Below are 23,851 nucleotides of genomic sequence, written 5' to 3'. Positions count from 1 at the left end.
CTCTTGTCTCCACCCAAGAACCTGATCATACTGGTTGAAATTGCCTCAGCTTCTAACAGCCAAATGATTAGTAATAAGAACAATTGCTCATGGAATTACTAATATGTGAGCATTTTCTTTGGAATGAAATCCACCACTAACATGATTTATTTGAAAATGTACATGCATGTTAGTCAGAAGGACCAGGGCAGCAGATACATGGGGACACCATCACCTGCAAACTCCACTTCAAGCTGCACACCATCCTGACTTGGAACTCTATTCCTGTTCTTTCACTGAATTCTTGGAACTCTGTTCTGAACAGCACTGTGGGTGTATCCACGCACAAAGGACTTCAGCGTTTCGAGAAATGAAATGTACATGTATACATAATTTTTAAAAAAAAGAAAAAAAACTATTGTCAGAATGTGTTCACCTAAACAGCAATATCATGGCACTTTTACTGGTTTAAAATTATTTAAATAAGATTAGTCCTATTTGAAACAATGATTTATACTCTCTGCTGAAACATAGCATGTAAATTAGGTTGATTAGCAGAATAGGAAACATTGCTTCAATTGTATGAATATTTCTGTTTAAAATTAAAGTTATCTATCTTAGGATATTAATGTCACTTTCCCCTTTAAAACTGTATTTTCAGTAGATTGGTTATGCACTCAGGTTGTTGCAGACCAACATTTATACTGTTACTAGACCATAGCTGGCAATTGTTAAAAATCATTTTCAACAGAAAACTAGTTATTTGTCAGTAAACTTTTCATAGAATTGAAATTTCAGGGAATGTAAAGATGCAAAATAATTATGTGTATGAGTAAAATCAGATTCAACTGTAACACAAGGCACAAAAATATAAACATATGAACATGGTTAAGCCACGTAATGTTCCATCAGATCCCAGTTGATCTAGGACCTAACTCCATATGCTCAATTTTCCCTATATCCTTTAACACCTCTGGTCTACAAAAATCTGAATTTTAAAATTTACATGTGACCGAGCAATGATTGCCATTTGTGGAAGAGAATGCCAAGCTTTTAATGCCCATTCTGTATAGAAATATTTACCAATGTCATTCCTTTAAGTAATGGCTGTTTTTTTAAGGGAAAAAAGAATATGCCTCTTTGTTCTCGACTCCCAAACCAGCACCATTTTTCTCTATCTAACCGATCTTTCCCTCTTATCATCTTGAAAATATCTTGGTAAAATCATCCCTTATATCTTTCTGAATTTCAGATTATACGCACTCTAACTCCTGTGTAGTTTCTCATTATAAATTAACCCCTAGGATCCAGGTATCATTCGAGTAAACGTCACCTCATTTCTACAAAAGCCATTGTATCTTTCCAAAGGTATCGTGCCTGAAATTGCTCACAGTCACTTTCAGGAGGCATGATTATCATGTCAAAACCATTCAAACTCTCTTTGATCAGCTGTGAATTTACAAGACGCTCAGTCATTCTAATTTAAATATACATATCAGTAATTTGCATGCAGCAGACGTTAAGCTTGTTAATAGCATTAGTTGTGTTTAGTTCTATGCAGGTGATAGGTATTAAGTGGAAATTCACTTGTGTTCCTAGTTGGAACAGAGCTATAAATTGAGAGATTGGGTTAAGAGATGCATGTTTATAAAGTACAATAGCAAAATCTTCTTTGTGTGAGTACGTTTAAACTATAAGTGAATAGATTGTCTTATGTGGGTTCGCTCATGAATGTAATATAAAGGATATCACTACAAACAAAAGCCTATGATACAACGTAAGGAATAGTTCCAATTCTACCCTTTGTCACCAGGCTTTCTGAGCTGAATGGCCTATAATTTGCTGATTTCCATCTCTTAAGTGAGAGAATTCTTAAAGTTAGGACATTGGCAATGTTCTCCCCAACTTTCTTTGAAAAACCAAGATGAAAACAATCTGGTCCTTGAAATTTGTCACTCTTAGTGCTATTATTTTCATCTTTAGTATTATTTTGCTTACATCCACCCTCGGGTGACTGTCTGTGTGGGATTTGCACATTCTCCCCATGTTTGCATGTGTTTCCTCCGGGTGCTCCGGTTTCCTCCCACAGTCCAAAGATGTGCAGGTTAGGTGGATTGGCTATGCTAAGTTGCCCGTAGTGTTCAGGGGTGTGTAGATTAGGTGGGTTATAGGGGGATGGGTCTGGGTGGGATGCTCTGAGGTTCGGTGTGGACTTGTTGGGCTGAAGGGCCTGTTTCCACACTGTAGGGATTCTATGATTAGTCTTAGTGAGGCCCTGATCTTGACTCAATGTTAGTTTCTGCAGGCTGCTTTGCAGGCTGATGCCTCTGTTTGCTGCAAATGCTGAAACAAAATAATTATTCAATAAGTTTGCCATTTCCTTATTTTCATTGATAATATCACCCGTATCAGTTTTAAAGGGGCTAAAATTGCACTTGCCTAACTATTTTCCCTAATTGGAAAATTAATTGTTTTGATTTGAATATCTTTTAAGACACTATGTTTTGACTTTCCGTTTGAAGCTCTTGCTCTTTCTGGGAGCATAAATGCTTATATTCAGTGCCTCATCATTATTTTCTTATTTGTGGACTAGTTACTAATTTGTCCTGAACCTTTTCAAATCATGTATTTGATTTCATTTGCTGCTCCACAGTCTTGCTAGTGCAAAAAAAAACCATAAGCTGAACTTTACAATCAGAAATTGACACTCTACCTTGAGCCACCAGCCACACCCACTTCACCCTCACCAGCAGCATTTACCCCTTCCAGTCCCTTCAGAATCTTACATTTTTTAATGAGTTCACTTTTCATTCTTCTAAATGGCAGAGAATATGGCCACAATTGGGATTTCCTGTTTGCTGCTGCCTCATAACCCTCTGGCTGAAACCCACAATTGGACTCAGAGCCACCCCTTGCATGTTGAATTGGTGCCTTCTTACTGGAGAATCAGTAATTGGTCATTCAGTGCTTGATTCAATGAGCTGAGATGATGGGACCAATAGTGAGTAGAGAGCTGAATTCTGTTCCACCTCCCTCATCCTTCCAAAAATCTTAATCCAGACCAAGTAGTAAACTGAATCAACCAGGGTATTTAATACTTTAAAAATTTCTGCTGAATTTGATCAGGTTCAAGTACAACATGACACATATTTTGGGAGACTAATATCTTATCTCCACTGCACATGGGGTTACATTATATCCACAAAATAATTCTTATTATCAAGCATAAAAACTGTCAAACACAAAAACCTGGAAAACTCACAGGTTCAAATTGCGGTAATTGCAAAATAGTTGGAAATCGCTGCACCAGAAGTGCATCATGATTTTCCATCATGGAGTATATTCAAGGTTTAGATGGACAGCTTTTTGGTCTCTCAGCAAATGAAGGAAAATAGGACAGGACGGAGAGTGGAATACAGACAGAAGATCAGCCACAATTGTAATGAATGTTGGAAGAAGTTCGAGGGAACACATGGTATACACCTGCTCTTATTCCTTCTGATAAGAAATGAACAAGCATACAGCAGAGGATTGAAAGCTGATCATAAGTACACAAATTCAAAGCACAAAGTGCAAGATAAAAGCACAGCTTATGTGCTGAATATTGCAGTTGGTATTGGGAACAGTCATTCTCAATCACACTCAATAAATCTTTCATTTCAATGTATGCATTACTCATTTGCTCTGTACTTCCAATTCTGCATGACCCACTCTATTAATTTACAGCATTTCAACATCCAGTGTTGTGCGTGCAGCCTTCAAAAACTTCTAAATGTAAATTTTAGCACTTCCCTTACTGCTGCAAAGATACTATTTTTTTCTGCTATAAACTTCAGAATTATAATTCTGATCTGTGTCAGTCAATATTCTGTGACTTTAACTCACCTCAGTAATCTGTCATTATTTGTCATCTTTATGAATATTAAACTGTGACCTTTTCCATTCCTCAAACAAAAATTTCTGCTCTTTATAAATCAGACCTGACTTTTGGTCTTTGTAAAAGCCTAAAGGATTTCACTTACACTGCTAACTTCCTGAACCTTTATCCATCAAAATGTCAAGAACAGAAATGCGGCTGTGGGTTTTTTTTAATATGTTTTTTCACATTCACTGAAACCTTTTAAATTGACATTGGTCTAATGAATTTTGGAAAATGTTAGAAAGGGTCTTTAAAAGTTACTTTGATTCAGTTTTATAAAATAATTGACCCAGGCCTTTGAAACTGATTATCTGTTATTAATTGAACATGGGGAACGGTATAAAGCCATCTCAAAGTAAACAGGACAAGATGTATTTTGTTTTATTCAGCAGCTCTCTCTTTCAAAATGCTACATTCAGTTTTTTTTTCATTTTTATGTCAGTACCTTAATGCAACAGCTATTAAGTCAAATAGTAGTATATAAAATATTTGGTGATCTCTGGCAGAATTGGTCATAGCAGTCTAGGATCTGCAGATCATAGCTATTTAAATGTCCTGTCTTGCTAAGAGCACTATGTTGGTATTCACTTGTAGAATTTTTCACACAATATATATTTGGAGGTTAGAGGGCATTTACTAAGAAAGTTCCTGTAGATTGGCTACAGGATATAAATCACTGGCTTGTATTCTCCAGAAGGAATTGCTAAGGTCACAAAATTCTGCAGAACTGACTGGTCTTCTTTGTCTTTTTGACTGTCTGAAGGATGACAAATATTTAATAATGCTTGACATCACATATATTACACATATAACACATAACAGGTATGTATAAAAGCAAAAAAAAACTCCAATGCAGAATGCAGAAACATTTATGAAATCATAGTATGATCAGACAGATTGCTCGTGGTCACACAAAAGGCAAATCATGTTTAACTAATTTATTAGTGTTTGTTGAAGGCTTAGCGATATGAATAGATAGAGACATGCTAGCATTTGTTGTCTACTTAAGAGTTCCAAAAAGCATTCAAAAAGGTGCCAAATATGCAATTAACTAATTAATTACTTAATTAAATTATTTGGTTAATTGGTTCTGGGTAACTTTATCAATACAATATGGTGAAAATAATGCATTTTGAATTTCATACATTCAAATAACTTTAAATATTAAGCTTTGTTCCTACCATGACAAATAATGCAAGCTATAAATAGTTGCACATTCAGTTCCATTTCATTGTGACAGACATCATACACATGCTTCTTCCCAACAATGCCACTGTGTGCACCATGACCACTATCCACCTTCACTCTTCGTCCATGAACTCAGCAGCAACGGGACAAGAGCCTCACCACATCATCATGCTGGCTCTTGGTCAATGCACACACCACCTCAACCCTTCAACAGCTCAAGGACACCTATAAGGGGAGGCAATGGCCTAGTGGCATTATCACTGGACTGTTAATCTAGAAACCCAGGTAATGGTGGGTCAGCTGGGTTCGAATTCCGTCATGGCAGATTAAGGGTTGAATGATGACCACAAACCTATTGCTGATTATCAGAAAAATCCATGTGGTTCACTAATGTCCTTTAGGGAAGAAGACTGCCAACTTTACCTGGTCTGGCCTAGATGTGACTCCAGACCCACAATAATGTGGTTGACTCTCAACTGTCATCCGGGACGAGCAATAAATGCTGACATAGCCAGCAATATCCTCATCTTGTGAATGTAAAAAAAAAACATGCGTCTGCCAGGTGGCTTTGTACACAGAGACACACACATCACATGCATATACATAAAATGCATCTTATGCCCCTGAGCCTGCTTTCTTAGCACCCACTCACTTTGCATTTACTCTGAGGCTGCCAGCCTCTGTCTACTTCCACATTGCACTCTTCATGCATATTCACAGACTTCAGCATGAATTTACCAGCCTCTGAGTGGCTTGCACTTCTTTCTTAGCACGCAGGGTCTACTGTGTTCAGTTACAGGCTGCTTGCCTCTGTGGCTCACACCACTTTGTAACACACAGGGAGAAGCAGCCAGCTGGTCATGGTGGGGGGCACTGAAGAGTCGACGAGTGGATGCATCACAGTACGGCACAGTGTCATGCCAACGTCAGACCTGCAGCTCGTGCCAGTAGTTTTTGTGCTGAACATGCTGAATGTGCATTACTTCCAAAATGGCTATGTCTGAAAGTTAAAGGGGAAGTAATCCTTAATAGGGTGTCAGTCAACGGACCTGTTCTATTCCAATTCAGGGGTTTGGCAATGGTTAGTCAGGCACATATGATCCTACCAGTGTTCAGGGATCCCTGTCCTTGCACTCCATGGATTGGGTCCTGCTGGTCTAAGGATTGCAGGTAGGTCAGTCGGGGTAATACAATGTCATTTGGCTGGCCCAATTCATGCAATGCAACTAAAGGGAGGAAATGTATATGAAGGCAGAGCAGTTAGATGTGATGGACAAGCAGGATAGGTGGTGAGATGTCCCCAGTGAATAAGGACGGAGTGTTGAGGACAGGAAAGGTTAGTCATTTGAAAGGATAAAGTGGGTGAGAGCCAGTTAGCAGACAAGATATGTGCAATAGTGAGATGTGTAGTCCATGAGCTCTGATGAGAGATGTGTGCGGTGGCAGAGTTAGAGTGAGTTATGGCTCTGTGAGTGTGAGGTAGCAGAGAGAAGTGGTGACACTTATCCTTATGGAGTGCTGGGTGCCCCACATCACTTGAACACAGTACTGACTTAAAATACAATTTGGGTCCAGGATGACTTGGACTGGTAGCATGGCCTCCTGTGCAAGCCACAAAAAGAGCTGCCTTCCTTTCCAGAACACTGTCCAGGTCAATACTCCAGGTCCCTGTTTACAAACTGGAGAGTGAGTTTTTCTTTCCTGTGGGCCAGATATTCGGTAATAAGGGTCAAGCACCACAGTATGAGGGCCAGGTCCTGCCTCACAACAACTGAAGTGGTGGCAACTTGACTTTAAATATGGCACTGGTGGCATGAAGGTCCCAGGAGTGGCAAACACTTTGCCTCTTTGGCGATCTGATTCCCTGAGAAAGGCACCCAAGATCCCAGTTGTATAATTAATGAGGTGAAAACAGAAATTTGCATGAGAAAAGTTTCACAGAGCCACAGTTAGGCAGGCACTAGGAAACTCAGTTGACAAAATGAACTTTAGCTGCAAACAAGAAAGTTCCACCCCTTGTTACACAGACTATGAAGAGAATACCAGTGCTGGGTCTCTCTTCTTCAAGATCATAAACTGTTCTGCCCGTGTATCCATATGACATCATCATGGTGGGCAGTGTTTATCACACTCCTCAAAATTAACCCTTTTGGGCCCTTACAGATCCATATACAGTACAGCATAGTTTAGAAGTGTATTCTTTGTTTCCCTGACAACTATTACTTTAATGTGAGACGTAATAGCTGACTACCATTTGAGAACCTGCTTTTGTAATTCTTATGTTCTTCGGTTGTCTTTGAAAATAAAATTCCTTATTTTTAATATTGTTTAAAGAATGCAGTATATTTCTGTCCAATTTTGTCTCCTTTCGTGAAGCTATCAAATTTCTCCATGTTTTCCTCCACTGCTCCTAATGTGCTCTGGTAGGGCACCTAAATGACAGTGCCAGAAGCAATTTAATTGTGTAGGGCATTACAGCTGAATATAATGCATTCCTCAACGAGAATCTGCTCGCATCCTTTCTGTAGCTCAGCACCCATAGCAAGCTGCCGCAAGAACCCAAGCTGGTTTTTCTGTCTTATCCCAGGTGTGTGAGGCTGTCTATGGTGCTGTACTCCCTGCTTGGTTGAAATCACTTAACTCAGACAGGCTGCGATAGATTCCTTTGACTTTCTTGGTCCATAAAGCTCAGAGTCATTTGGACAGCAAGACTGATGTCATTTGTGTCTTCTGAACTGCCTTTAGCTGCAAGTTTTATAACTGGCAAATGAGTACTTGATGGTTTATTAAATGCACAGAGCATCCAGAAATGCTTTTGAAACAAAATAAATTGAAACAAATATGTTTGTGTAATTGTTGTGAATTAAAGAAGATTGGTTTCAATGTTGAATTGTTAGGAAGAGCAAACATATAAATAGGATAATCAGCATTAAATACGACACAAATCTGATCCTTTGTAAACATGTTCAAACTATTATAAAGTGGCACCAAGTCATTTATCATTTTTATTAAATACAATTAAATCTTCCCTGCAATTACACTTTCAGTACAAAACCTGTGAACTCATCATGTTTATGACTGTATTTAAAACTCATTTGCACTGGTCATTAACAACCTCAGTGCCCTTGCAACTCCCCTTGAAGCTAAGACAGCTCTGTTTTATTGTGCTTATATTTCTTATTCAATGCTTTATCTTATTTGAATTTTGTATGCCTGGAGGTTTGGGATTTAAAAAAAAGCTGTTTTTGTGCTGTTGCCTTGGTAGTGGCCAAGTCCTAAATGAGAAGCACAAGATTTAATAGTATTGGTGTCCTGTGATATGTTATGGGGCTCTGGCACCAACACTGAGTAAAGTAGGATCAGGACCATTGGAACACTTTACACCTGAACTGTACTGGGACTGGTGTCCTTGCAAATTTCATAGGGAAGTAGAGGAGGTTTTAAACTAAGTAGTGGGACAAGGGCCCAAACTTTGGAGGCTGTGGTGAATAAAAGATTGGGGAAAATACAGAAGAGGATGGAATTAATATGGGAAATGATAAACAGAGAATAACAGGCTGGGATAGATAAAGCAGATCTAAGAGCAATCAGCACATATGATAAGTGATTCCAAAAATAATAAACGGATCAAAAATTAAGGCACTGTATTTGAACGTATGCAGCATTTGAAACAAAACAGATGAACCAATAATAGAAATTGAGGTAAACAAATACCATCTAGTGGCCATAACTGAGACAAGGCTGCAGGATGACCCAGACTGGGACCTGAATATTGAAGGGCATGTGGCACTTAGGAAAGACAGAAAGCTAGAAAAGGGTGGGCGAGTGGCTTTGTAAATTAAAGATGAAATTAGAAGAAGAGTAAGAGATGACTTATACTCAGGGAACCAGGAAAGGAATGATAAAGGCAAGAGATCACTTTTGGGAGTTGTGTGCAGGCTCTTTAACAGTACCCAATGATAGGATAGGCTATCAAAGTAGAAATAATGGAGATTGTCAAGAGAATACAGCAGTTACCACAGGAGATTTTAAACCACATGCAGACTGGAAAAATCAGACAGGCAAAAGTAGTCAAGCGAAGGAATTCATTGAATGCTTTTGGGACAAATTCTTGGACCTGTGTTGTGGCTATACCAAAACCAGTTTTGACCAATGAGATCGATTAATTACTGACCTCATAGTCAAAGCACTGACTGTAATATGATTCATACAGTGTAAGAGAAAGAAGTGTGGGTCCAAGACTTCTATTTTGAATTTAAATATGGGCAATGATAAGTGCATGAAAGCAGAGCTATCAAAAGTCAACTGGCAATTTAGGTTAAGGTGTGGAGATGCCAGTGTTGGACTGGGATGGACAAGTTCAGAAGTCATACAGCACCAGGTTATAGTCCAACAGATTTATTTGAAATCACAAGCTTTTGGAATGCTGCCCCTATGTCGGATGAAGTGACAAAGTGAAATTTAGGTTAAGGGATAGGTCACTAGAGATGCAGTGACAAACATTTCAAGAGATATTCCAGAAAGCACAGAATAGATAAATTCCAACAAATAAGAAAATATCTAAGGAATGGACCCGCCATCTGTGGTAAACTCAAAGTCAAAGACGATATAAGACTCAAAGAAAAGACATATAAAGATAACTGGCAGTTCAACAGACTGGACAGAATATCACAAACAGCAAAAAATTATTAAAAGATAAAGAGGGGAAATATTATAGCACAAAACATAGTTAGCCAAAAACAGACAAACAGGTAAAATAGTACAATGAGGAATGGACAGGTTGAGAGGAGACATGGTTTTTTTTCAGATTTCAGGCATCAAAGGTAGAGGCAGGGGAGTGGTTGAGCAAAGCAGTTGCTACAGAATGTTGGGGTGAATGGAGGACCAAGGGGTCAGCCATTGGAAACTTCAGAATGCATTTTGAAGTGAATTGTGGGATTTTCTTTTCCAGGGATGGACACAGCAGGAGGTAGAGTTGGGGTGTGAAAGGCAGCTGTGGGCAGTGAGTAAAGCATAATAGCACGACATGCTGACTGAGTAGGTCTGCCTAAGTCTACATACTTTCAGTACTGATAACCTTCGCAACATGGTATCTGGCACCAACCACACAGGAAATGCACACACTGCGCAAACATCATAGTGACTAAATCAACAATCTTCACGGCCTAAATGTGGAAGAATTCATTATACTTAGATAAACATAAAATCTAGCCCCATTTCCCCATCTGACATTCAAATTAAGGCTATTTTTAAACTGGAACTTCAACATTACTGTTGATTTTCAGAATTCAGAGGAGAGCAGTGTGTAGTGGCCTGAAGCAGGTGGTCACATGATGCTTCAGTTTAGCACAGCCTTGAGTATAATTCTTGTGTTTAAAATGGCATTGGGACCTCTTGATTGTTCTTTAAACTTATCTTTAGACGATTTAAATGCATTGGGTTGAGGATCTAGCCATATAAATTCTCACTAGTTGACAGGCGAACTCTGTGTAAGTGGACTGCCTGTAAAGGACACACAGACTTAGAAATTCATTAAAAATTTGCGGCATTAGTAAATGAATGATTTATGTATAGCCACTGAAATTTAATAAACAGATGCTCCATCTTTGTTTTCGCTATTGATATTGGTTAGAAAAGAATGATGAACTCTGCAGGCTTCAATCTCTAATCATTCAATTACAAATATGGATTGTAAGGGTAAGAATTATGAAGTAATTTTTCCAAAGAAATTATTTTATATCAGACAAGATTATCAGGGTGATTTTTAAAAATATTTTCTTAAGATAAACATTATTATAAAATACTGAATTTTATACCTATTTCTATTTGAAAAGGAATGAGTTTTATCTTAATTGTTTTTTGAGACTTGACAGTAGTGCTGTCTTTATTACAATGTGTGGTAAAGCTGTAAATGAATTGATGTATTATTGGGCAGATTTTCTATAAGATTATAAATGTGCTTTTTTTAAAAAAACAATTCCATGATAAATGTTAACTCGAGAAAATACCAACCAAATGATTTAAATGCTGTGACACTTAACATCCAGAGCAATCCTTCTCCTTCCATACCTAGTCTCAATTCAATGTTAGAAGCATATTAATGGCTAATTGTGTATATATATGTCTATACATATAATAGATATATTTAAAATGTCACTGCACATAGTTACAAGGACAGCTTTATCTTCATGACAAGGAAGATAGCAATTTAAATATTCTTCTGTGTGTTTTTCATTCACACAATATGTGACAAAGATCAAGTCCAGCAGAACAGGGCAATATCATTTGAATATTATTTTCTTCTCATCAATATTCTAACGTTTGAGGATTAGTGTCACTCTCAGTGGTAGTTGCGGCAGGATGCAGAAAAAATATAAATGCACGAGTGTAGTGCACTTGTTCCCCACTTACATTTGCTGGATTAATAACCATTTTAAAACAACACATGGAGGAACTTTGTAGGCACACATTTTAAAATATTTGTGATAAAATTTCATAGAGAATAACCCTGCATAGTCTTCACCAAAGGTATTATATGTATAAAGAATGAAGGACACGGTTGTGAGAGGAAAATCCAGCATTCAAACAGAGAAGTAGAGAAGTATATTTATTCATCTTCTGTAATGTGGAGAAATAACTATTTCTGAATGTTGAGTTTTATGATTACAGATAAGTTCATTTATCCAGAGCTTGGACTCCAGACAATGTCAGCTCTTTCAGCAATACCTTTTCCTTTTGTACAAGAAAACCATTCCAAAGATGGATCTAAAGTGACCACTTTATGTTTCAAGTCTGGAATTTCAATGGTTGAAAACTTATTTTTGAGTTGGTTTTCAGCTAATGATAAACAAAATCACTTTCATGTTCCAGTCAAATCTGGAAGTAAAGCCGACAAAAGATCAGTTATATTTAAATGGAGGATTGGTATTTATTTCAAAAGCAAGAAAATTGAAGGGTATGTATAAAAATGTTGGAAACTGGTATTAAAATGACAAACTGCCATGTTCCACAAACTGGTACAATATATTTGATGGACAATACGGCCTGCTCTTACATTTGACCCTTCAATAATTTTCTATGACAATAAACTCATAGTAAAATGCAATATCATAGCTGCTGTAATAGATGACACTTTTGTCTTCATCTTAAAAATATTGTTGAAGATTAAAATTCATGTTACTTCATTAATTGTGGTACTAATGTTATTTCCCAGAGATCTTTCTTTTACACAATATCACATTTCCCCCCTGCAGCCCATTTTTTTTTCCCATTTACAGTAAGATAGAAATGGAGTAAAACATGAATTGAATGGCAAGTAGACCATCTCCAGCTCCTGATCCTTAGGGTTCTACATTTATATTCAATTTTTTTTTTAAAGAAATGGAACCTACTTACAGATATTGGGTGCCAATGGAAAAAGTGCTACGATTTTTTGTTGCAAACGGTACCAGGCATGCAATACTAAAGATCGTTTCTTTCGCAGACATCCTGTGCATTGTTTGTCAGTTCATTAGAGTGTATGCAGAGTAAACTAACTGAGGTGACACTTCTGCAATTCAAGCTACATAAAAACATACAGCATTAGTGTAAACAATCTTACAACATAAACTCTTGCATAATGCTGCGGCATTATTGGTTGAGTTGTTCAATTCTCTGACAAAGGTTGTGTGAGATGTGTTCCTGTTGTTTATACAAAGTCCAGTCCTATGGGATGTGCGCTATGAAGTCTCTCCCTCTCTCACCAGATTGAAGATGAGGAAGCTCCTGTCCCTGGAGTTTATGTCCCTGACTATGTCCTTCTTACATTTCCCTTGTTTTTAGAGAGATGAGTGAAACTTTTCTGTAACATGCCCCTGCTGATGACCATCAGGAGAAACATAGGAAGAGACAAGCACTTACCATCTTCTTCAGTTTGGATAACTATCTCATCACTTTCTTTCTTTCCTTCTGGATTAAGTAGTACGAGCCGGAGTTTCACTGTCGTGTATGGATGCAACCCTCGTAATGTATAATGGGATGATGTCTGCATCAGTTCTTCTGCTGTGTATTCCCGGTGACCAAGCACATACTGATACTGAACAGTCAAATTGTAGCTATGACAACGAGTGACCGCGTAACCAAATGGCTCCCAATGAATAGTCAACTGTCGTGATCGGACATCCACGACTTCTACATTCTGAGGTCCATGCACTGGATCTTTGAAAAGGAGAAAGAAATATGCATTTAGAGCCATGAAAGCCCACATAGCTGGCTTTATATTGTAAAGATATACTCAGAACTGTACAATAATAAAACAGAAGACTATTTTCAAATATTGAGTGGTAGTTGAGGAAAAAGTATGGATCTTTGCAGAAATGCTAACACCTACCTTATTCATTAAGAGTCAGGTTTTCAATTCCATTAAAAAAAAGTGTCTGATATTCAACTAGCTATTCAACTGCTTCAAAAGTCAATATGATGATCTTCAATATCTGATTTCTTTTCTGGCTTTGACAGAAATGTTTTGAAAGAACAAGAATTGCCTTTTCACCTCCAATGCCACAGTGGCTTTGCTCTGCTCACTTCCAGACAAAGCAATAGGTTTTACCCATGCCTCTTCTGATATTTTCTTTTGCCAAAGGCACAAACAAGTTGCATAGAACAACTGGTCTTTTATTGCACCTTGGTGAGAATGCCTGCATAAATCAAACATGTAACCATTTCATGTATACCTTGGACTTTCAGGGCTATAAATTAAATAAACACAAAAACATCCATCATAATGTTTCTCAGTATTGGACAACCCTCAGTTTTTTTTTGAGAATGAAGCAACTTAAATGCTGCATTTTACATTTCAACAGCTCTCAGAATAGAATGAAGGAGAAATTACAGAGTTAGTAAAGAAAACCCAATCATTTATCAACTTAGCATTTCTTGAAGCCGAAATGATTTACATTCAACTAATTACTTTATCTGAGTGCAGGGGTAGATTGTTTAGTAGATAGCTGCTGGAGGACGGTGGTCACTTACAGACCATGCCAACGCATCCCAATTTAAAGGAAGGAACTTGGCTACCTATATCCTGGCAGCATCCACTCAATCTTGGGGACCTACACCCCCCCTCAAACTCATGATTACACAAGATGTGCCTCCAGTCAGGCAAAATATATCAAATTTGGTGGATTGGCAGAACTGGTAAGCTATCAGGAAGGTGGAATCATCAGCACTGTCATCGTCTTGAGGTTAATTGAGGGTATCTATTTCATTCCCAGGAAAGCCTATCAGCCATCATCAGTCTCCAGGTTCACTCAGCAAGTGGGTGATCCTTCTGGATTCAGACTAGGTATATTGGCGCCTTCAGTTCTCAGTACTATTTCTTGTCAAACCTCCATTAAGGATCTCATGTTGTCAGCAGGTGACCTTATCACTTATGTTGCAAAGTCTTGCCAATCTGTGCCACCTCCAGTTCCTTGACTTGTTGCTTTATGAAATAATCCATAACATCATCCACAAAATAATGATGCTACGAAGTGAAGCAGTATCTATTTACACCTTCAATTATATTCCTATTGCGTAATCTATCCTAAGTATACAGAATCTGCTATGACTAACATTGCACACAATACTCATGCAACAACTTTGTGTGTGACATCAGGGCTTACATGTTATTTGGTTCAGATCATCAATGTATAATTATAAAATCCAACAGCTCCTTGAGGTGTATCCTGCTCTCACTGTCATTATACCCCTGATATTGAGGTGACTAACATGGTCCTAATTAGGTTGTGATAGAGACAGATCTGGACTAGGACTTGTGCCAATTAAGGAAAAAGCTATGATTAAGAGATTTCATTTTCAATGTTTGTTGGGTTTTAAGTCTTCCTATATGAACAAAATTCACTTAAAAAACTTTCACTTTTGTTTTTTTGTGAATATGTTGAATACAAGCATGTTACGGTGCTCAAAGTTAAAATAAATTGTTAAAAGAATCACATGCATAGCAATAACCTTAGAGTTCAGCACCAAACTAAGAAGCAGAACCTCAAAGATCACCATCTCTGCATTAATACCTGAGCTACACGCAATTTGGCTTTGGGAAAATCAGACTAAAGAGATGAATGAGTGGCTCAAAGGCCAATGTGGGAGAAGCAGGTTTCAATTTCAGAGGTACTGGCATCAGTACTTGAGAAATGGGATCTGTACCAAGAGCAGGTCTCCACCTGAATCATGCCAACTACCGAAAATGTGCTCAATCAAAGAGTATATGTATGGCCAAAGAGAAAGTCAAATGTGAAAAATGATAAACAGACTGTGACAGGAAGAGATAGAGAGTACAAATCTAAGACTCAACCAACAGATAAGACGAGGATTTACAAAAAAAGGATAAAACAAAGTCTCTGTACCTGAATGCACACAGCATTTGAAATAAAACAGAGGTAGTAAGAATGCAATTAGAAATTAGTAATTGCAGTCTGATAACCATTATAGAAATATGGCAGCAGGATAATATGGATTGGGACCTGAATCTTTAACAGTACAGGATATTTAGGAATGACAGCATTTGCACAATTGAGAGGAATGACATATGTTCATGAAACCAAGATGTTGAAACAGTTTGGATAGGTATGAGAAATGATAAAAGTAAAAAGTCACTTGTAGGAGTGGTGTACATGCACTGTGACAGCATCCACAGAGTAAGGTTGTGAAGAAATAATGAGAGCCTGTCAGAAAGGTATGGCAATAATAACGGGAGATTTTAATCTACATATCAACTGGAAAGTCATTTGGCAAAGGCAGCCGAGACGAATGGTTCATGGAATGTTTACAGATAATCTCTTAGAATGGTACGTTCTGGAACCAACCAGACAGCAGGCTATACTAGACACAATATTGTGCAACGAGATAGGATTAATTAATTATTTCATAATGAAGGTCCCCTAGGGTCACAACGATTATTGTACAATTGAATTTTATATTCAGTTTCAGAGGAAGATTAGTGGGTCTGAATATTTTAAAAAATAAATGAAGGCAATTATGAGGGCATTAAAGTAGATCTGGTTAAAGTGAATTGGCAAATTAGGTTAAACAATAGTTCAAAAGAGATGCAGTGGCAAACGTTTAAGGCAATATTTCAGAATTTTTAAAAAAATCATTCTTGGGATGTGGGACTGACATTTATTACCCATCCTTAATTTCCCAAGACAATTAAATATCAACCACATTACTGTGGGTATGGAGTCACATGTAGGGCCAGACCAGATAAGGATAACAACTTCTTTCCCAAAAGGATGTTAGTGAACCAGATGAGTTTTTCCTGACAATTGACGACAGTTTCATGGCCATCCTTAGACTCCTAAACCCAGATTTTTATTGATTTCAAATTCTGGCGGAATTTGAAACCAGGCCCCCAGAACATTATCTTGCTCACTGGATTAATTGTCTAGCGATAATACCACTACAGAATAGATACATTTCAATGAGCAAGAAAAATTCCAAGAGATCCACCACTTATGTTAAAGGTAATATCAAACTTAAAGAAAAAGCGTATAATGGTATAAAAAACTGTTGGCAGGTCAAAATATTGGGCAGAATATTTTTAAAAAGCAATAAAAAATTGACTGAAACATTAATAGAAAGGGAAAAAATAGAATATGAGAGAAAGGTAGCTAGAAACATAAAAAACAGTAAGAGTTTCTATAAATAAATAAAAGAAGAAAAAGAGTTAACTGTAGATGATCAGACTGGAGAGCTAATAGTGGAAAGTAAGGAAACAGCAGATAAATTAAACAGGTATTGTGCATAAGTTTTCGCTATAGAGGATATAAGTGACATCGCAGAAACTGAAAGAAATCAGGAAATAGACGGGAGGGAAGAACTCAGGAAAATCCAGAGAAGTGGCACTGAGTAAATTGTTACAGCTGTTGTCCGACAATTGCCCACTTCCTGGTGGAATTCATCCTAGGGTCTTTAAAGTATTCCCTTGATTTGGTGATGATCCTATTAGTTTAGAAGAGAGTCAATGTTATTCCTTCATTCAAAAGTGAGGGAGACAGAAAGTAGGACATTACAGCTCAATTACCTTAACCTCTATCACAGAGAAAATATTAGAAGCTATTATTAAAAATATTGTAGTAGGGCTCTTGGATAACTTCAAGATAATCAGGCAACATTAGTTAACATAGTTTTATGAAAGGGAAATTGTATTTGGCCAATCTTCAAGCAAGTAACATATGCTGTGAATAAAGGAAGACTGATGGATGTATGTACATTCAGTTTCAGAAGGCATTTGATAAGATGACACATCTAAGGTTATTATAAAAAATGGTGTGGGGGTAACATATTGGCATGGATAGAAGATTGACTGGCTAATGGAATAAATGGGTCTTTTTCATGTAGGTAAGATGTACTGAGTGGTGTGCCACGAGAATCAGTGCTGGGACCCCAGCTGTTCATAGCTTATATCAAAGACTTAGATGAAGGGAAGAAAGGTATGGTTGCCACATTTTCTGATAATACAAAGGCAAGGTCAGACAGTAAGTTGTGAAAAGGACACAAGGAGGTTGCAAATGGATATTAATAGGTTATGTGATTGGGAAATGGGGTATAATGTGAAAAAATGTGAAATTATCCAGTTTTGGGAAGAAGAATAAAATAAAATCTAAATCCTGAGAGATCGCAGAGCTCGGATATGCAGAGGAATCCAGAAGTCCAAGTCTATGAATTACAGAAAGTTAGTGTGCAGCTACAGCAAGTAATTAACAACGTTAATAGAATGTGAGGGGAATTGACTACAAAGTAGAGAGGTCACGCTTCAGTTATACAGGGCACTGTTGAAACTGCATCTTAAGTACTGTGCACACTGTCAGGTATTGGTAACATATTTAAGGAGCAATGTATATGCCTTGGAGGCACTTCAGAAATTTTAGTAGAATAATACCAGGAATGGGAGGGTTGCTTCTGAGGAAAGGCTCTGTGTTTGTATCCACTAGAATTTAGAAGAAGAAGAGACTTGATTGAAATATATAAAATTCCATGGGGTCTTGACAGGGTAGATCTTGAGATGATGTTTCCTCTTTTGGGAGAATCTAGAACTAGGGGGTGGTTGTTTAAAATCAGGGGTCACACATTTAAAACTGCATATCATTCTTTGGAACTTTATTCGTGAAAAGGTGGTGAAAAGGAGTCCTTGAAAATTTGTTAGGCAAGAGGTTGAAAGTTTATCATGGGTAGGTGGGAATGTAGATTTCAGATTATAGTAGATCAGCCACAATCTTATTGGATGGTGGAGCAGGTTCAAGGGGTTTAAAGACCCATTTCTGGTTCTGATTCATGTATGCACATGTCCCTTGATAATAATATTTTAATTTAAACTATAAACTAATGTATAGTTTCAAATTGTAAGTTGTTGAGTACAATATAGTATAACTTAGTTCTGAATTATAGTAAGATCAGCACAGCTAGATTCACATTCTTATGACGATGCTTACTGCTTACAGATTTGAAAATATTGTGGTTGCCCAGGAAAATTAGTCCTTTTCAAATTGATATGGAGAGAAGTCATAACAACTGAGCTGTTCTTCATCATGTTAATGCATCGATTGGTGTCAATTTTATGAAGATGTGACAACTTGATGAAATGGCAGTTGATCTACGCTACAAAGATAATTTCATTCTTAACAATAATCCAATTTCATGAATAATTTATGACTCATACAACTAGCTGCATTTATGATCTTTTTTGCTTACTTTGGTAGCAGCAAAATTGAGTTCTCAACACAAACTAACAGGGCCGTATACATTATCTTGTCTTTGGGTGTCTGAATCCTAATGCTCTGGTGTTTGTTCCTGCGCTTGATTTCTGACTTGACTAAGACAAATTCTCCCCTTCCAGTACTTAAAACTTAACAAAATTAAATGTTAATACTCAAACTCTGACCTGAAATTTCTCTGAACACAGCTGAACTTGAACATCTGTTACAGAAATTATTGCCCAAGATTCTTCATTCATAGCATAGAAATAATCTTTACAGTGTATTAACACTGAAAGCTGATTTTCATTTAGTATCTCCTCATGACCAGGCCTTCTGCTGTGAAGGATTCATTGTCTAGTGAACTGAGTAAGACATACATACTACGCTGCACGTGATCATCACTTTATTGACTTCATTCACACCTTCTGAATGGAGAGGCAATGCAAAACGCTCAGATATTGCAATATACTACAACCCTCTCCGTATAGAAAAAAGTCTTATTTAACCATAAAACGCTACATGTACATAAATTCCCAGGTTATATAGAACTAAACCAATTATCAGCAATACCTTAACATTTAATAAATTCTGTTGCTTTTTTTTATTGTAATCATAACCAAAACAAATATATATGACTAAAATTATCAGGGCAATCTTTATTAAAAAAAATAATGCCAGCATGTGTTAACGAAAGTTTCATAATTTAACAAGAAGCAATGAAAAGAATAATTTATTTCTTCTTCCTGACTAGATGCATTCAATTAAACTGTCTGGCATTTTGCTCTCACGAAGGGTCACCGGACCTGAAACGTTAACTCTGATTTTTCTTCACAGATGCTGCCAGGCCTGCTGAGCTTTTCCAGCAATGTCTGTTTCTATAGCATATTTTTCTGTCTGGACATCTCTTTCTGTTTCTGTTTGACTGTCTCCTGCTCCTTAACATTCCCTAATACTGTCAAACCTGAACTTTGTATACTGTGCTTCATGGTTTTGGCTGTGACATTGATTATTTTATCTTCATCAAACAGCCTGACTCGTTTTTGCTGATAATACTGCAGATTCTGAAAAAAAGACTTAGAAAAACATAAGGGAGTAAAGCAATTTGCCATCTAGCCTGCAGACCACAGTATTATGCAGGAACTTCTTATAGATTCTGTTCTAGCAGTATACCTCATCAACAAACGCACCTCTACTTTTCGATGGACTTCCAGAAATGTATATGTCTGCAGAGAGGAGAATGTAGTCATCCAAGAGGGCTGAGAATACTGTTGGGATTAATGTCTCAGGTGAGAAAGACTTTTGGATGATGTGGTGGGATGTGGAAGTAAAAAATTAAATGTTCATGGCCATATGTTAACAGAACTTTGAACTTGTATGTAAGAAACTATGTCAGACTGACGTTAAATCTCAAAAAACTGGAACCTAAGGCTCGAAGGTTCCATATGATGTCTCTCTTACCATCTTTAGTATGTACTTATGTTTAATAAAGCCTGTTCATGTTCACTCACAAGAGCGTAAATCTCATTTTACCATACACAGATTGAATATTGGATAGAATACAACAATCGATCCAATTACTTGTCATAGATACTTATAGGAGGGAACAAAGTCTCACTGATGAGAAGAAATTGTCTGATGAAAGTATATTTAAACACAGCATGTTATCTACAATAGTGGCCAAGAAAAGTACATTTTTCCATGAAAAACGCCAAGAGGACACAAACTGGTCTTTGAGTAAGGAGGACCAAATGATAAAAATCAGCCACTAATAAAATATTAAACATCATAAGTCAGTAAATTACGCTAATACATTATTTAAAGATGTTTCTGAAGATTGATTCAGTTCTAGAAACTAAGTTAACTGCGACTTATCTCAGATACAAAAATGACATGCCAATGTCTGCCAGAGAAATTAGTGAAGAAGACTGCATGAAAGTGATGCTCAGTAAAGTGCTTAATTATACCATAAATGGCTGACTAGGAACATGACAATGAGAAGTTATTGAAATATTTCACATGTAGAAATGAACTGTGTGGATAACAAGGCTGTCTCCTATGGGCACTGGAGAGTCATTATTTCATCAGAGTTTAAGCAAAGATTCTGAGAGACATTACATTAGGTGCAAGCAGGGATAGTCCATGCAAAAACAAAAGCAAGAAGGTATTTTTGGTATTCAAAGATTAATAATGATATTGAAGAGTTGTTGAAAAGATGTGAAGTATATATCAGTCAATTCCTTTAATTCCATGGACAAACAAAAGCAAGCCATTGGAATGGGTACACATTAAATTCTCTGAACTGGAAGGGAAAGTATCCTGTATTTTGACCAATAACTGTAACTGAGGCAAAAACATTGAGCCTACACCTAATACCACAAACGGAAACATGTTTTGATGTTTTGAGAAGTTGGTTTGTAATTTATGGGTTGCCAGAGGTGTTGGTGACAGATAATGGTCCACAGTTTAAGTCAAAAGAGTTGGAAATATTTCTAAATAAACATGGAATTACATGCAAACTAATATCGCCATTTCAGCCAGCATGAAATGGTGTTGAATAAAGTGTACAGATTGTAGAGATGTCTTTGCAGAAATATGTTTTTCAGTGACAAGCTAGGCAGTAATTTGCATGTTTCACTTCAACTCAGTTTAGACAACTTTCTGTTCCCTTACATAATAACGACACAGTCTGAAAAGGATTGGTAACCTTAGAAATTTGTATTAAAAGCAAGTCAGAGCTCATTTGGCTTGGGTTCAACATGAATCAAAAAGAGAAAAATGAGAAACAGCACAGAGGAGTTATGATTTATGCAACATGAAACCTAGAGAGTTCAGCATTTGTCAGAAGGTCATGTTCAAAAACCACTCAAGTAATAAGGAGAATTAATGACTGGAATTGTTGTAAAGAGACTAAGTGTATTCACATATCTAGTGACGACTGGAGTGAGCAATCATCACTATTATGTGACTCATTCTCTTGGAAACGCAAATCTGACAAGGAGAAAACATAATAAACCTTCTATAATTCAAATTCCTCCAAAAGCCCAAAGTGAAAGCCAGAAAGAAAGCAAAAACTACAAGAAATAGCCAGTCTGAGACAATCAAATCCCACAGAGCTGAATACAATCTAATTGGGAAGCCATCATTTTGGGAGGTTCATGAACGTTAAAGACTTGATGTTTGCAATCTTGCCCAAAGTTAGTACCTTGTCCACATTATCCTGTGTGCCATTATCCAAGACTTATATGATAAAGCACAGGAAGGACATAGAATTGTGTTGTCTGTAGTACTAACATCAAACAGCCCAGCATAAAAGGATTTATTGATCCACAGTATGTCAGGCTGTAATGACATTACTGAACCACTTCTTCCTTTAGGTTATTGCTCAGAATAGTGTCAAGTTAATATTGCGGTATGATTCACATCTCTGAATAACTTGGATGGCTATTCATTGTATATGTACAAACACCCTTAGCATCCAAGCAATTCACCTCAAAAGTGCACTTACGCTTCTGCAAATGCAAATTTGAAGATCCAAGGACAATCACAATTAGAAATAAACATACATGATCCCAAATTACTTGACAAATATTTCTAAACCTTTTGGCAAAATACTTGTAAAGAAATTAAGTAAACTATTAATTCCATTCTTCTGCATTCAAGATGCTCTGCAGTTTGCAAAACCAATAGTTTTTTTCAGACACATAACATTGTCCTTTGTCCTTGATGGGGAATGACTGTCTGACGTGCCCTTAACAGCCTCGCATCTATAGGTATGTGTTTCTCTTCTTTAATGTTATCTGATTTGTCCTCAATAATTAATTCATTTTTATGCTTGATATAGGCTCTATGTATTTCCTTTGCGTCCAGGTTTTAACTGCAGGTCTTTTTTTTTATAGATTTGGACAGTAGGTCTCTCACCTGATAATCAACATGGCGGACAGGTTTTCTGCTTGTTGGGCAGGCTGTGGAGTGGACGTCAAATAAATGGGTCAGCAATTGTAAAAAGACAGGGCCAAAGACTCAGAGGGATCAAAGATCACTTGGTGGCATTATGAGTTGCATGTGGGGAATTGGAGATCGCAGGGGAGTGTCAGAGATTGCAATGAGTTAGAGTCAGATCAGTGATCACAAATTAGAAATTATAGAAGAATCAGAGATGACAGAGTGATCTAGATGTAAGCTTCTTTTGTTGCAAGGAAAAGCAGCCCTCCTGCCTGTCCTGCAACACTGATGTAAATGCCTATCAAAAAAAACCTATCAATTTATCTATCAACCCACTTTTACTAGTGTTCAGGGTTAAAATTTCCTCCTCTGTGTATCAGCATCATGGACAATGATCAACTACATCTTGATGCACTGAGAAATGCAGTTGTGTCCGATAAATGGCATTTCATTTGGAAAAACACAGTGTGCTACTTTCAGGGAAAACCGCTAAAAAAGGTGGAGGAAGAAACAGCTCTTGTAATTTCAGTTCGAGCTTCGTGAACAATGCTGTGAAGTGACAGAAAATAAGGTGTTGGGATGCATTTGCATAACAACCAAGTTGAAACAAGACATACTGTTTGTTATTGAGTTATTACTGTGATGGAAGGAGGGCACTATTTTTCTCTGATTCCACTACTTCACAGATCACAGGATGTTAATCATTTTGCGCAGGTGTTGCTGGTATGGCCAGTTATATTCTTTCTCTACATTGGACATTTTTGTTTTAAAATCTATCAGTCAGGTTTCTTTAATAAACACAAAATTATTGATTTATTATAAAACAAAATTTACGCTCAATGAAGGTGCAAAACTGACTAACAGTTTGTAGTCTGAAAATATAAATGCTGAGCCCTCTAAATAATCCAAAATGCACTAGCCCATTGTCACAGACCTCAATAGGAATACTGTGTCCTGCCCCTCTCAAAAAGTTATTAAAGTCAGAGATTTGAGAGGATTCCACCTCATTTAAGCTTAATAGTTTACTCAGAAAAAAATAGTGAGAGACTTACACTTACTCCTGGATAACTATGAAACTCACCCACCAACTCAC

At 37.2% G+C, this 23,851-nt stretch overlaps 1 protein-coding gene across 1 annotated transcript in view; it reads right to left on the bottom strand.

Annotated features, from left to right (window-relative positions):
* The window catches only part of ptprt (protein tyrosine phosphatase receptor type T), a 928,020-nt gene that overhangs the window by 426,714 nt on the left and 477,455 nt on the right, over nucleotides 1-23,851 (bottom strand). Inside the window, exon 8 of the mRNA XM_048608556.1 lies at nucleotides 12,986-13,282. Within this exon, the coding sequence (XP_048464513.1) occupies nucleotides 12,986-13,282 (297 nt within the window). The remainder of the gene's footprint in view (nucleotides 1-12,985; nucleotides 13,283-23,851) is intronic.

This window comes from Rhincodon typus, chromosome 19, assembly GCF_021869965.1.
Source record: "Rhincodon typus isolate 14 chromosome 19, sRhiTyp1.1, whole genome shotgun sequence".
Lineage (NCBI taxonomy): Eukaryota > Metazoa > Chordata > Chondrichthyes > Orectolobiformes > Rhincodontidae > Rhincodon > Rhincodon typus.
Note: the sequence above shows the minus strand (reverse complement) of the source record. Positions and strands in the feature narration are given on the sequence as shown.